Consider the following 15,067-nt stretch of genomic DNA (forward strand, 5'->3'; position numbering starts at 1 on the left):
ATCCGGTCATTACACGTGGAAAAAGAAATTTAGTAAATAGTATGACTCACGTTTCCAAATCATCCGGAAGTTTGGTATCCAAGTGGGTGTTTTGCATCCGAGTTTCCTCTGCCATCGACCACACAGAGATATCTCTGACCCTTAGCGCCTCTGCAGGAGCGCAAACCTCCATCCACCTCCTTTCCAACACAAGTGCCAACTGCAGGAACCGATACGTCATTTTGCGCCTCACAGGGCGAGCCAAGTGGCCCAACAGACAAAACTGCGGTGCAAGTGCACAGGCCAATGCTGTAGCCTGACCCAAATTATCCACTACCCTCACCCAGATTTCTCTCACTTGTGGGCAGCACAACACCAGGTGCATAAAATCTACTTCCACAGTTCCACAACGAGGACATACAAAAGTGCACTCTGACTAGATTCTGTACATGTCCACCGGAGTTATGTAAGTACAATGCACAAAATTAAAATGAATCAATTTGAACCGGGTATTGCTAGACACAGACAGCAACCACGCACATATCTTGGCTGTCCACACTTGAGTCCCAAGGTTCACCTCCCACACCCATCACACTCTCAGCGGTCCTCCAGAAACGCCTTATAAAACAACAAGATACGGTGGCGCCCAGCATCCAGTGTCATCAGTGATCCTAGTGTAGCAACTGCCACAGGGAACAACATCCAAACAGCTCTGACGCCAGTCACGCCCCCATAGTGCAAAAACTGCCCAGATCCCAGCTCAAACCAAATCCTCGCATTCTCTGGATACAGATCACCATCCAGTTCGCAACCTCCCCATTGCCAGGTTTGAAACGACATAACCTCTTCCATCTGTCGTAATGGAGCTAAGACCCACAATGGCAACTCCCTGTGAAAGGTGGCACTCCTGATCACTACTGTCACCAATCTCCTACCGTGGCAGTCTGTTGCACCACATAGGGAGGCATAGAGGACACACTCAAACCTGCCATTAGCAGCGCAGGGAGCCCGGGCCCCTCCACCATAACCGCCAGTAGATCCTTCTCCCATTTGTTCTCCTCCTCCATGCATTTCACCGCATGTGAGGAAATAGTATTAATATTCTAGAATCAGGACCACGCACCAACCGTCCTCGTAACCCCACATTAATGTCTGACAGGTCACCATGCTCCACTTCAACTCCCAACTAAGCGAGGTGAGAAGGGTATTCATCTGGCAAAAGACAACCGCATGCAGGGGCACAAGGAATTTTATATCACATACAGGCTGCGAGGCAGACACACTGTCTTGGTCACCGCAACTCTTCCTATAAATGATAACAGCAGGGAATTCCAGAACTGCATCGATGCCCGCAAGGAGCCTATCACCCTCTCAATATTATACAGCAATTGCTTTTTTTTTGTGTGTGCCACTATAATGCCTAGGTATCGAAAATGATCAGTCTCCCAGCGCACTTCCTTGTCCGGCAACAGCTCCCTGGACACCCCAACCAATGTCGCCAATGGGAACAATGAGGACTTTCTTTTATTAATGATGAGCCGGACACTTAACAAAACTCTCTCAGAGGCTCCGGTAAGATCACCACAGTTGTCCTGGGCGCCCTAAGTAAAAATAACGCGTCATCTGCATAGAGCGAGATAATGTGTCTTGTGTGTCCCAACTCTATCTCCCATTCATGCATAACCTGATGCACTTGTATTGCCAACAGCTCGATTGCCAGGGCAAACAGTAGGGTTGACAGCAGACATCCCTGTCGCATACCATGCTCTATGTCCCACCGATCTGAGTTATACTGTCCTACCGTCACCCATGCACCAGGGCCGGTGAATAGTAATTGAATCCAGGCCTCACCTCAATCGTAAGCTATCTCATGATAAACTTGCTATGCACACTTGATCAATGGGAAAATATGTGTCTCTGACTGATTTTATGTTTAAAATGATTGACTTTTTCAGTTTTCTTCTTAGAATTTTCAGCTGGCAAAGGGGCGATAACTACTGGGCCAGCAAAGACAGTGCCTGTCAGCTTCTGAGGTTTCACCCACAATTCTAAAATCATCCTGCATAACAGACGCATCACGTCTCCACAGGTGCAACTCAAAACTTAAGATCTCTGCTCCTGGTGCTTGCTCCCCACCCACAACTGATCCCCAACTCAGTACCTTTAGTGAGGAGCACAAGGAGCCGACTCGACCCGACTGATATTGAATGCAGAACTGAATGAGCATGCATCTGACCTGGCTTCAGGATGGCAGAAGCGTGGTGATCCATCACCCACTGCCCTGCAGGCACTGGGCCCTGAATTGGTCTGGCTGCTAATGCTCACTTTTGCACTGGAAAGATATTTCTGCGATGTGCGAGGAGCAGGCCAGGGATGCAATGTACCTTCCGTGGCTCCTCTCCCTTAGAGAGAAGTGGCGCTTCTTAGGCTGGTATTGATCAGCCCATGGTTCAAGATGGTGGTGGGGTAGTCTGATGATGCCCATCCAACTAGGAACATTTCAAAAGCGTGACGAAATGCACACCAGTCTTCTTGTTTCTCAATGCTTCCATGTCTTTTGTCGAATTTTTATTCTGTTTGCGTGCTATCCGGGTTTTACAGTGGTCCGCCCTGTACCACTAGAACTAGACTAGGTTTCCGAGGGAGCGAAGTCTCACTCCTGAACCGAATGCACAGTGTGCGTCGCTCAAAAAGCAATACAATTCCTTCGTTATGTTCAAGATATTTTTTCATTTATTGTCAGTTTTTTTTCATGGTTTTTCAAGTTGTTAATCCATTTTATTTGTCACAAGGCAGACGTTTCATGCATAATAAATTTCTAAATGAGACCGCTATGCCACTCCGGGCCTTTTGCTGCCACACGAAATATACATGAACTTTTATCAATAGTAATCATGAATCATATATCCAATGCATTTCGGGCTCCGTTATCGCCCTTCATCAGGGATTCGCTGTAAATATTTAAAAAAAATAGTGTTAGACCCTGTTAAACCTGGTGTTTGCCTTTCAAAACTGTATACATCCCTCCCATTGCATTCACTCTGTGACTCGCGCTTTCCCGCTAATGCATCCCTTACCTCAGTAAACTGTGCCCCTCCCAACATCACAATCGACATCAGCAGCGTTACTTTCCTTCCTCCTAATTTAAACACCCAGTATACTTGTCCCAACCTTCTTGTTACCTCGAACATCGTTCCCCTGCCAAAACTTTTGCCCTTCCTACTCATACAATCATAACCACTTTAACAGCACATACCTTGATTCAAGATGACTCGGTTTCCCCATGAAGCTCATCCAACTAGGAAATCATGACGGGGACCACTTTCTGATCTGGGAGCCTATGACACCCACCAGCTTAATAAGGACCGCTACTGTGAGCAGGGACTAGTCCCACGTCAGCACACACATTGTGGGCTACCCCCGGGCATGCTAGGCACCTGCCGTGTTGCCCTCCCCTTCTATGATGGGCCATGGAACCCTACAACAACGACAGTGTGTGAGAGGGAGGAGACTTTGTCCAGATCTATTTCAGTGCTTAATTTTCAAAGAGCTTAATTTGTAAAGAAAAGAGTACCAGGGCCCAAAGCCCAGGTCAGGAGCCGCCAGCAGGGGTAATTAAAAGTCTGCATGCTGAATACCATGGCTGAGCAGTTTTAAACCTGCCTCTTTAATCCACTACCAGACACTCCCTGGTCGTTCATCTTACTCTTGCAGGTTCCTGTTTTCCCTTTGTGCCGGTTATTTTCTTTTTCTTTGTCTTTATGAGCTGTGTGCTTCCCCCCTCCAATGAGGAAAAATAAGTGCCTGTGCACCCACCGGCAACCACTGGCTCAAATTAAGCACAGTCTACAGTTGATTTCTTTTGCACATAGACTTAATGTCCAAGTAAGGGACTTTGACTGTATTGTTACAAGAGGGCATGCATACCCAGTAGGGGAGCCTGACAGTGCACCAGTGGTATATACACAATTCTGCAAGGCAGGTCTAAATTAAGGAATGATTTTCAGACCAAGATTGTTGCTGAAGGTGGTCATTGTTGTCTGCAACACTGTAAGATAAGGCGATTTCTCCACAGCGCCATTCAATTCATCCCTAGGAGTATCCAAATCTTTTGGGCAACCAATCACTTTTGATCAACCTGATCTTTCTCTCAAATTTCAGAAGGGGGTGAATGGTCATTGCCGCACATAACAAACAGGCTCACACAATAGTGAAAGACATAACTGTACTCCTAAACAAACAGGGGAAGATGGATAAATGTGCATGGGCAGAGCCATAGGATCACATGTGACTGGTGGGGTCACTGAGCTGTCCGCTGATGAAGGAACTGGAGGAAGTCCACCTTCTTCAGCTTAAGTCACTCTGCAGGCCACTCACAAGTCCTACAATGCTCTATAATCGAGGAAAAATGGGTAATTGTGCAAGTTCATTGTACTCCATTTCCTAAGCCAATACCTCAACAATCCAGGAGAAAGTCTGAAGGTGTTTTGAAAGGAAAGGTTTTAAGACTGGAAGACACTGAGAAGGAACTCAGCTCTACAGTTCCCCTCACCACAAAGGGATTAGCCTGAAGGTAAAACATCTGGTTGCTGGATATCACTAAGGAAGTCGAAAGCAGAACAAATATTTGAGGACAAGGTACCCACTCTGGTAACAACAAACAAGAGCTAACTCATTTCATCACAAAAAGAGCTTATCACGCCCTCACTAAGAGACCCAACCCAGAATCGATGTTGTAACCAATCACTGCTAGAAACCTTAATCATAAAGATGTAAGCTAATTGCAAAGATTACAACAAAATCCTCAAAATGGCCCCATGCAGGGGCCAAGTCTGCTTTGATTCGTTGGGAAATGAGATATATTTTGATTATACTCACCAAGTGCAACAGCAGAGAAAAACATATGAAGTAGTGAAGCAGAAATGGCGTGCTATGAAAATCTCATATTAAGAACTTTGTTTCAACACTCCTGAAGAAGCGTAGGACTAAGCAGCTGAAAGGAAAGATCGTTCCTTGAAGCGTAAGACACAGCTTCAGTCCAGTTCACGGACAGGCAATATAGAAGTATAGCCCAGAGGCAGGCGACATAGAAGCAAGAAAAGGAAACGATTCAGCCCCACTTTCGGTCATCCAGGGAAAAAGAAAGGGACAACCCGGTTCTCGGACTCCCATTAAAGGGTATCTAACGTAGAAACCTCTCTGACAGATGTGGTATACAGGCAAGACACCATTATATCTACATTTCCTATCCCCAACATTTGTCAGTCTATGTATTTTGTAGAAACCGAATGATGTGACTACACCCCAATGGGATGGGGTTCCATTCATTTGAACTTATGCTCCTGACATGGCATGGGGCAATTCATTTTGAACATCACTGAGACAATCTTTTAGTTATGGAGTGTTCTTACTTATAATCTTCAACCATCTATACTCCTCTAGTTAGCTGTTATAAGAGTTTAATGTTGGTGTATAACTGCCATTCTTTGCGCTTTGGTTTTCTTTTTGCATGGAGTTACGACAAGGCTACAGATACTTCTGGGGGAAAAGTGTAGCAAGTGGGTTTTTTACTGTTTACGGTTCATGAACTTGTTTAGGTTAGTTAATGCACTTAGCTGTCATCAGCCTTCCTGGGTGGGAAGATGAAGGACCTAGGTACTGCCCAGGAACTCCTCACCTTCTATCAACAGAATCTGGCGAATCTCCCCATTCCCATACCATACCCAAATAGCAGTATTCTTGAAGGACTAATCAGCAATCATCTTCTAAACAGGTCACAAAGAATTTCTAATAGGCAGCCCTGTCTCATTCCCTACACACTTCAGTGTCTGAGGTTACACCCTGCAGCTCGGGAATGCAGACAATGTACTTCCTCTGTATGGACGCCGCTGGCTTCTATGGAATATATATATTCATAACTACTATGGAGTTCTGCCTGCAAGCATTGTACACACAACATGCACTCGACATACACACTGGGAAGTCATAATAGGGTCAGGGTGTGACATGAGCGGACCTACACACAAGAGGGCAACTCGACGTCACGTTCTATTTAGTAACATAAAAAATGGCCTGTTCAAGCACTAAGGGTTCGGAAAACGGTATGCTGCTCCCATCAATCACTGTACTGGTCACAGGGACACAGACAGCAGCCTTGTGTCGTATAAGGGGAGCAAGCTTTTGGTGCGCCACACTTAACCTCAGAGGCAGGCTCTGGGTCTCGAGGTAAATTTTGGGTGCAAATCCTGGGCATGTATGGTTATTTTGGTGTTGGGCCAAGGGAAAGTCAGGATACCAGATTCACTAGCAGGTGGGTAACTCCGGGGAACCGGTGCATGTCTATTTAACATGCAGGGACCATTAACATCCCCACAAATGCAAATGCCTTTTTCTGTGCTTGTGAAGAAATAATTATGGTGAAGGTAGCTAATGATCCAAATTAACAATGTGTTATTGTTATTTGAAAACTGAGTCTGGCGGTATTAAAATTCCACCCATTGTACCGTATAAACATACAACTTTGAGTAGTCCGATAAAAGGTATGTAAACTGGGAGCATTCAATTTTAAATAAATGTGTTTACACTTACCATACATCTTTAGGAACATAACTAACTTTAACTTAAACGTTCAATGAACACTAGTGAATTGTTTGAGGTTTACAAAAGGATATTTTAGCAACCCTTAGCCATCTCAGTACCCACAAGGTCATAATTATCTACTTTGAATATATCCATTTCTTCAATAATGATGTCTTTCATAATTATAAGATGTTTTAGACTCATATTCATTGGCTACCCTTATAAGCCTTGAGAAAATATACAATGTTGTCAATATGAAGACAATACCTTTGAGAAGTGCAACAGAGAGTTGATCTGTGTTGAGGTTGTTCACGTATTTGCCCAGGTAGGTGTTGAGTACCCAGGCCACCAGTCCTTCCAACATGACTGTGTCCTCAAGAGGTTCTAAGATGTTTTCTTTTGCTCCTCAAACCATAGTTTCACTGATACATTCTAAAAGGAAGGAAAAAGACATTCAGAGGTCAGACACCGTCTTCCTTAAACAAAATAATGAGGATGTGGCAAAAACCTGCATACAACTATCAGATGTATCTGGACATATTTTATTTAGTATAGCTAGCCTTTTAACGCAAATGTATATATAAAGAACAGACCTGTGAAATATCAAGAGCTACTGTACTAAACGAATGACTCCCTATAACTTACAACATTTGTATTCCAACTGATAAAAAAAGAACAAAACCTCCCTATAACTTAACAAATGTGTATTCCAACTAATTAAACAGCACAAACCCATGTAAACATTCAAAGTTGCCTTGTGATGGGGTACACCCATGGAGTTGGTGCAAGAAAAGATTGTGTGTATTGGTAGAAGTCTCGCTCAAGTCTGCATTAGGCCCGCATCCCAACACACACTTTTAAGGAGCTGTTAGCCTCTAAAGTGTACATGCATTCCTTTAAAGTGGGCACTAGTTAAGACACCGCGAGGCCACATGATGAGGTAGAATTAGCAGAATGCCTTATTAACAGGAACTTAGTGGGACACAAAGTCAGTTTGTGTTGAGCATGTAGCAGCTTTTAGTGGGTCGCAGCTGCTCCTCTGAGCAGAGAAGGAGCTAACAGATGCAATAACTTGGGATCCAATCCCGAACTAGCAGAAGAATAGTTGACTTCTTTCTGGAAGTGGCAGACAAATCCAAGTAGAGAAATAGACCCCAGGAGGAGGGAAGAATAGGTAGACTGGGCTGGTAGGGAGCAGAAGAAGTAAGAGTAGTATATGAAACTGGCACATTATCCAAACAGGTGAAATGTACAATCACAGCTATTACAGAAGCAGGAACCGTGTGCAAATTATCTGAAATATCCCTCATGGGATTCGAAGACTGATCCTATTGATGAGAATGGATATAGTCACCTTACGTGTTATCACTGGCATTTGGGATAAAGTTCCAAAGAAGGAGAAAATCTGTGAGTTATGGCAGTTGCATATTCAAGATCCTAATCATGTAATATTTCATGTCCTTTGTAGCACAATGGCCACTGTTCTTTAAATAACACATCCGATCTGTATAGGGGGCCCGCAAGTGTTTAATGTTTCCATATAATGAAATGGCTTGTGATAAGAAATTTCAATTTTGTATATAGTTTTTTAATAAGTAACATGAATGAAACAGGTTGTAATACTTGCATGTTTTGTGTTGTACAATGCACTTCATCACTTTCTCAGGCCATTGTTCTTTAATTATAACTTGTGATCTGTATCGGAGATCCGTAAGTGTTTAATGTTTCCTCCTAATGAAATGGCTTTTGACAAGTTTTTTCAATTTTGTATTGATTTTTTAAATATTTATTAATGAATCAAGTTGTTTGTACATACAAAATGTCAATCAAGTAACAGTTGCGAAGAGTGTCCAAGATTTGAATTCTACTGATGAGTTGTATCTAATTATGATGTATTTTTAAATGTGTTATGTAAAGTTGTATTTGGTATTTCTGATATTGCATTATGTGGACCTCCGTCGGAGTTCCATATCATAATAAAATGTAATTGAATTGTGTGCAAATTGGAAATTATAGAAACAAGTAAAATGTACAAACTGGTATATTATGAAAATTTGTAATATGTACAGGCTGGAATATTATGGAATAGGTAATATGTGTGCAGCGGGATACTTTGGGAAAAAGAAATATGCATAAACTGGGGATTCATGGTACTGAGCAATTTGTGCAGGTTTGTTACTTATGGAAACTGATTATGTGTGCAATCTGGAACATTTTAGGAGAAAGTAGGGTGTATGTAAACTGGGCTATTTTGGAAAAGGGTGATGTGTAAAAAGTGAGCCACTGTAAAAACAGGTAATGCATTCAAATGTCCATTACTGACTACAGACTAGGTTGATATAAAAAGTGGTGATGTGTGCAAACTGACTCACCCCCATGGAGACAGCTTAGGGTGTGAAACACAAATTAAAGAAATGTAATATTTGACTCTGACTTCACGTTTTCTGAAACAACAAACTAACTGCAGACTGGAATTTACCAGATGTCTGCCTAATCATGGAGCATTTGGAACACTGCAAACTAACCTACATTTGCCTGCATAAATGTTTCATGCTTTAAGAGGGTTCATAATCAGACCCAAAGACTGTCTTTGAATTTGTAAAGGCCCAAACCACTTTGAAAAACTATTATTGGGTTTTACAATTGTGCTGCACATTAGATCATTCAAAAAGGCCAAGTGCACAAGCAATATTTGTCAGGAGGAAAGATTCTGGGAATCCCTGTTGAGAAGTCAAGTCCCGCTGGTCGGATTCCTTTGTCTGCCCTATCTATACTGCCCCATGAGCCTGCAACAAAACAGAACACAAACGCCACTTTACACCACAATATACCAACGCATCACAGCCTTACCGCAACATAAAATTCTTTATCACACCACACAAGTAAACACTGTGTTGGTTATTATTTTTATTTTTTTCATTTGGAGTTAAATTGATGAGAACAAGGTCCCAGGCGGAGTTACAGCGCCTTAGAATAGGCAGATGAATTTGCTACAATAGTTTATTAGCAATCATCAGGATTGAAGCAACCTAGCCGACGCTTATAATCAGCATATTGAAACCTTCATAAAAGAGTTTAGTACAAAGTGTAGGATTTAAATCACACTATTCCATACAGCACAAAACGTCACCATATGACTACACAACAATTAAGACTGCACTTCATGCCTAAACTCTATTCCACAAAATACCTTAATAGACACCATACCACACAAACGTTTTACCCAATCTCACACCTAAGCTTGACACTTCTCACAAAGAACCATCCACCCATTGCTCTATACCATACCGTACTACATCGATATGGCGCAATGCCACATCATACGGCACTGGAGGTAGAGAGACACAACAAGGAGCTTGGGCAGCCAAGCACAGACGGGGACGCACAGGCAGAAGGGCAAGGCAATAGGAAACCAGAAGGAAATAGATTTGGTTAGAAATGCTGGCACTGTATATTTTACATTGTTAAATAACATATTAGAGGATACAATAGATTCAGAAACTAATGAGTAGGTGCAGCGGGATACCTGTTAAATTGTTTTATTCTTTGCTGTGCAGTTCAGAGCTCTCTCTTTAATCTTCTTGCATGTGACAAAACAATGTGAATTATAATGTGCCAGCATTTCTAACCCAATGGATATGGTATAATAATTCGTGGAGAGGGGGCCATACACACACCATATGAATGCACAGGCACACTGAACCAGAAGTTCCTTATTTGAAATAAACTATTAAAGTAGAATTGGGAGTCTAGAGGCCCCATCCAAATTTTGACACAGGAAATCAAAAAGAAAAGGCACGAACACTATCAGATGCAGATATGAATATCTAAAATGGTTGCACGAACACGTGGCCACGAAGGCATAGTTAAGGGGCCAAAGGAAACAACAAAATAAAAAACAAGGAAACAGCCACCAAACAATAACGAGAGACATACAATTGGTCAGAGAAACAAAAATGTGAACAGGAAGATGTGGACACAGACAAGGAATAGAGATGCACAATAAAAGAGACATAAGGAGGCACATATGGCGATACAAATGGGGATATGGGAATGGAGACACAGAGAAGGGAAGTAGAGACAGAAAAACATGAAGCAGAGACTCAGTGAAAGAGGAGGAGACAGTTGTGGGCAGGGAGGCAGACGCATGTGTGGAAATATGCATAAAGGCACGTTAACAAGTGGAAACAGACATAGGGTTGGGAAGACGCAGACTTAAGGGCAAACAGACATAGGGTTGGGAAGACGCAGACTTAAGGGCAAGGAAGCACGGAGATTAGGGATAACGATGAGCAGACACTGGAGAAGGGATGCACATGTGCAGAAACAGAGAAAGAGTAAATTCGAGCAAAGAGAGGCACACAGGGCAAGGCGAAGGTAATGGCGACTGGGAAAAACAAAGACTGAAGAAAAATAAACAGGGAGGGACAAGCACATGAAACAATGAGACAACAGGGAGACAAGAGGAAGGTCCGAGAATCACACAAATCCTGAACTTCGAGACAACATCATGGTGACACAGAGAAAATATGCATTACGTTTATTATTTTCTTTTAAGTTATACTAAGTAATCGACTTCAAAGAACATATATGACTAGAGAGAAAACAGCCCACAAAACAGTTCTTATGCAACACTCACTTCAGCCGAAGTGCTTTTTATTTTCAATTGTAGTTTAAGAAATTAGAAAAATACCTATCCTTTATCAATTGTCGAAGAAAATTCCAGCAACTGGGATGAGGCTCGCTATGCGAATAGCAAGCATGATCCTGGCTGCTGGAAGTTTCATCTGTGCAACCGTCTCCGTTTATTAGATACCGGATTTACAGTTATCCCAAGTGTTGGGTTAATTTGAATACCCCGACCAATCTGCCACACCGTTAGGTCAAATACAGAAGCATGGTGTCATTAACCCTTCTATCTGGAAAGAACACGCCCACGGAGGGTAGTCTATCCATGGGAAGACCACACAGACTGTACCCTATTCTGAAAATTAATGTTAGATGACTATATTAAATTATACCACCGGCATAACTGAAGTGCCAAGGCCCCCAGAATCTCTGTCCTGAAGAGACCCCGTAACGATAGATGGTTGAAACGTCGTCGACAATTGATAAAGGATAGTCCAAGAAACACTAGAACACACTCTAGTACCTATGATTTACTCTGAAACCTTTATGGACATCCTTTCTACTCCAATAACCAACTCCCCTTTTTAAGAATTGTCACTGCAGCTATATTCACTGTTATGGTCACTCCACTGGGGTCACATAAGTCACGAATTTTCAAAGATATATGTGTAAATAGTGTCAATACACAGTATAAGTTTACAACACTTTTCTAATTTCTTAAACTACAATTGAAAATAAAAAGCACTTACTTCGGCTGAAGTGAGTGTTGCATAAGAACTGTTTTGTGGGGCTGTTTATTCTCTAGTCATATGTGTTCTTTGAAGTCAATTACTTAGTATAAGTTAAAAGAAAATATTAAATGTAATGCTTTAAGGCAACATCTATGGCGTTCGCCAAGTGTCTTCTACTAAATGCCCGTTCCACAGTCAAGCATAAACACGGGTTGGAAGATCTAATCCAACTCACTACACCAGACTTAGTCTTCGTGACTGAAACCTGGACTGATATCACATCAGCGCCAGACTGGAATATCGCTCTACCAGTAGACTATGCTTTCCTCCCACAGGACAGGGAGAAAGGCAGAGGGGGGGCATAGCGTATATTTATCGTGATCACTTAACCGTACGCGTGGAGGCGATCTCTGCTCTGCCTGCAGAAGCATTGCATTTCTGCATAAAGCTAAATAACCTCTCGTCATTCCAGGGGATACTAATCCACCGTCCGCCTGGTACTAAAGCAGCCTTTACCAAAGCCCTCTTGACGCTTTTGGAGTCATACACTGACCCCCACTTCCTTACAATCCTTGGGGATTTTAATTACCATCTAGAATCCAAAAATAACTCTGACACGATTAGATTACTGGATAATCTAGAGGCCAGGCATGACAGATATTAGATGGGATTTTTACAAGGAATCCTGATATTATTCTGACTAACCTGTTAGCCCTGCCATGGAGAGACCACAAGGCTATTTATTTTAACATCAGAGTTACGCAGCCACATCTCTGTACTCAAGCTAAATCATCTAAGGTACACATCAGACGCTGGAACAAAGTCAAGGGTAGTGACTTTGAGTTGGCCCTTGACCATTTTCCTGCTACGCCAGAAACAGGCAACAACGCAGCAGCCCTGCAGTTTACTGGCTGGTTACTGTCAGCAGCCGATCAGGTTGCACCCAAATAACTAGTAACAGTAAAGAGAGTCAAGACATCATCACCCTGGTATACCCCAGAGCTCAAACGCCTAAAAATCAACTGCATTAGAGCTGAGCCCCTCTGGAGATAAGACTACAACACCCCGATGAAATCCACATATAACTTTGCTATTCTACAATATAAGGAGACAAACACTGCCGCAAAAAAACTTGTTTTTACAACCAAAATAAAGGAGGCTGGTAATTCCACAAAGGAACTGTTTAAATCTGTTAACATGCTAGACTAACTGCAACAGGACAATGCCTTTAAGCCTGATCCAACCTTGTGCAATAAACCCCCTGGTTACTTTCAAGACAAGGTGTAAGGAATCTACAATGACTTCCTAACTACCCTAAGACCTTAGGACATAAAAGTACCAATGGGACCCACCCACTGTAGACTATCCCGCTTCCAGCCAATAACCAGCGAGGAAGCACAAAAGCTCTGGCTTTCCATAAAAACCGGCTCACTACCGACCCCTGCCCCCCCCCTTATCATGCATCAGGCTACCCACAAGATTTGTGACAATCTCACCCCCTCCTAAACCAAGTCCTGGAATCTGGCTACTACCCAGAAACCTGGAAAACAGTATTGATCACACCTCTTCTGAAGAAATCTAATCTGGACCCCAATGAACCAAAAAACTACCGTCCCATTGCTGGCCTACCAGGAAGAGCTTGAAAACCTTGCTGTTTACATCTGCATACGCCTCCATCAACCATAGTGCACCATTCCTGTCCACACACCCAGCGCCAAGACGCCACGGCATTCATGCGCTATATAAGCATATAAACATATTAACTACATTGTGTGCTCATTTTGCTTAAATCGCTGCAAGACAGTAATACCTTGTTAAAAATATTTCGACAATTTGATCTGAGATCCTTGTGAACAACAGTAAATTGGCTGATTAGCTATACCCAGTTCACAAGGACATATGGGTTGCTCTTGAGTTTGTTGGACACTCTGAGAAAGGCAAGCCGAAATGGGCAGATAAAGCGTGAAAGAGAGATATCGACGCATGGACAGGGGAAACTGTCACATGAACAAGACTGACATTAATTAAGAGACAGGATTAAAAGTACATAGACAACGAGATACCCACATGGATCTGGGCAAACACTAACTCAAGGTCTAAAAGAATCAATCTTCGCGAGCACGCAATAAAGTTACAAGAGAGACACGGTAAACAAACGAGGAATGGTACGGAGATGGCCCCCAAGCAGGGTGACACACATCTCTTAAAACGGAGAGAACGGCAGAGCAAGAAGACGCGGTCCCATGGAAGGAAAGAGTTAAAGAGCAGAAAGGCACAAAGGCAAACGTGGTGGGACATAAGAACTGAATGCCTTATTTACAGTGACAGGATGATGTGCACTCGTGGAGGGACTGAAGATGCAAGAACAGGAAACACACAAAGGAACACGCAGAAGGGAATGCCAAGAACAAGGGCATGACAATGGATACAAATAAGGGAACAAAGATACGAATGAGGGGACAGAGGGTCACTGACAGAGACCCAGGGAAAACACTACCACATGGGAGCACCCAGATTAAGCAAACTATACGGAATTCGAAGTAGTCTGCAAACGAAAACAACCAATACAGAAAAAAGAGTGGTTTTATACATTCAATATGTTTACTTTAGCAACAATTTTACTTGTTATTATACTATTTATGTAAATTTTGCATTAGTGTGTGAATAGGTCCAATAACACGGATGTGTCTGGCCAGGCTAATGTGCGGTGTTAGTGCGAGAACGATTGCCAGGTGAATATTTTATTTTTACTTAAAGTGTTTCAATGGGGCTGCGTTAGGCAGGGTTGTTGTTACCTGAGGCAAACAATGAGCGTCAGGAAGAAGAAGCGGAAATGACACAAGAAAGGTATGAGAAGTGTACGTGAGGCAGCAGGTGTGTGCGTGGGACAGTTGTGGTACGAATGTATGAGTAGAGGGGCGGGACCGCGTAGTTATACCCTCATGCCCTTCGCAATTTCCGCCAACACTCACTCACCCATCTAGGCTTAGGGTGACCCCTGTGCAAAGTTTCCCTGGACAGTCGGTTATATGAGACCGAAATCCGTTGCCAAAAACTACTCCTTTAACGGACGTCCTATGTCCCGTAATTATGGCGAGCCGGGTCAGGACTTGCGGAACCGAAAGGGCTCGCCGCCAATCAGATAAGTG

General features: G+C 42.9%; 1 protein-coding gene across 2 annotated transcripts in view; it reads right to left on the reverse strand.

Annotated features, from left to right (window-relative positions):
* VPS13D (vacuolar protein sorting 13 homolog D) overlaps nucleotides 1-15,012 on the reverse strand; it is a 2,979,414-nt gene extending 2,964,402 nt beyond the window's left edge. For both annotated transcript variants that reach the window (XM_078642819.1, XM_078642818.1), the window contains exons 1-2: nucleotides 14,895-15,012; nucleotides 6,826-6,990 (exon numbers count right to left, since the gene is read on the reverse strand). In XM_078642819.1, coding sequence (XP_078498945.1) covers nucleotides 6,826-6,922 — 97 coding nt within the window. In that variant the 5' untranslated portion in view covers nucleotides 6,923-6,990; nucleotides 14,895-15,012. The remainder of the gene's footprint in view (nucleotides 1-6,825; nucleotides 6,991-14,894) is intronic.
* Nucleotides 15,013-15,067: the final 55 nt, after the last annotated feature.

This window comes from Lissotriton helveticus, chromosome 5_1, assembly GCF_964261635.1.
Source record: "Lissotriton helveticus chromosome 5_1, aLisHel1.1, whole genome shotgun sequence".
In the NCBI taxonomy this organism is placed as follows: domain Eukaryota; kingdom Metazoa; phylum Chordata; class Amphibia; order Caudata; family Salamandridae; genus Lissotriton; species Lissotriton helveticus.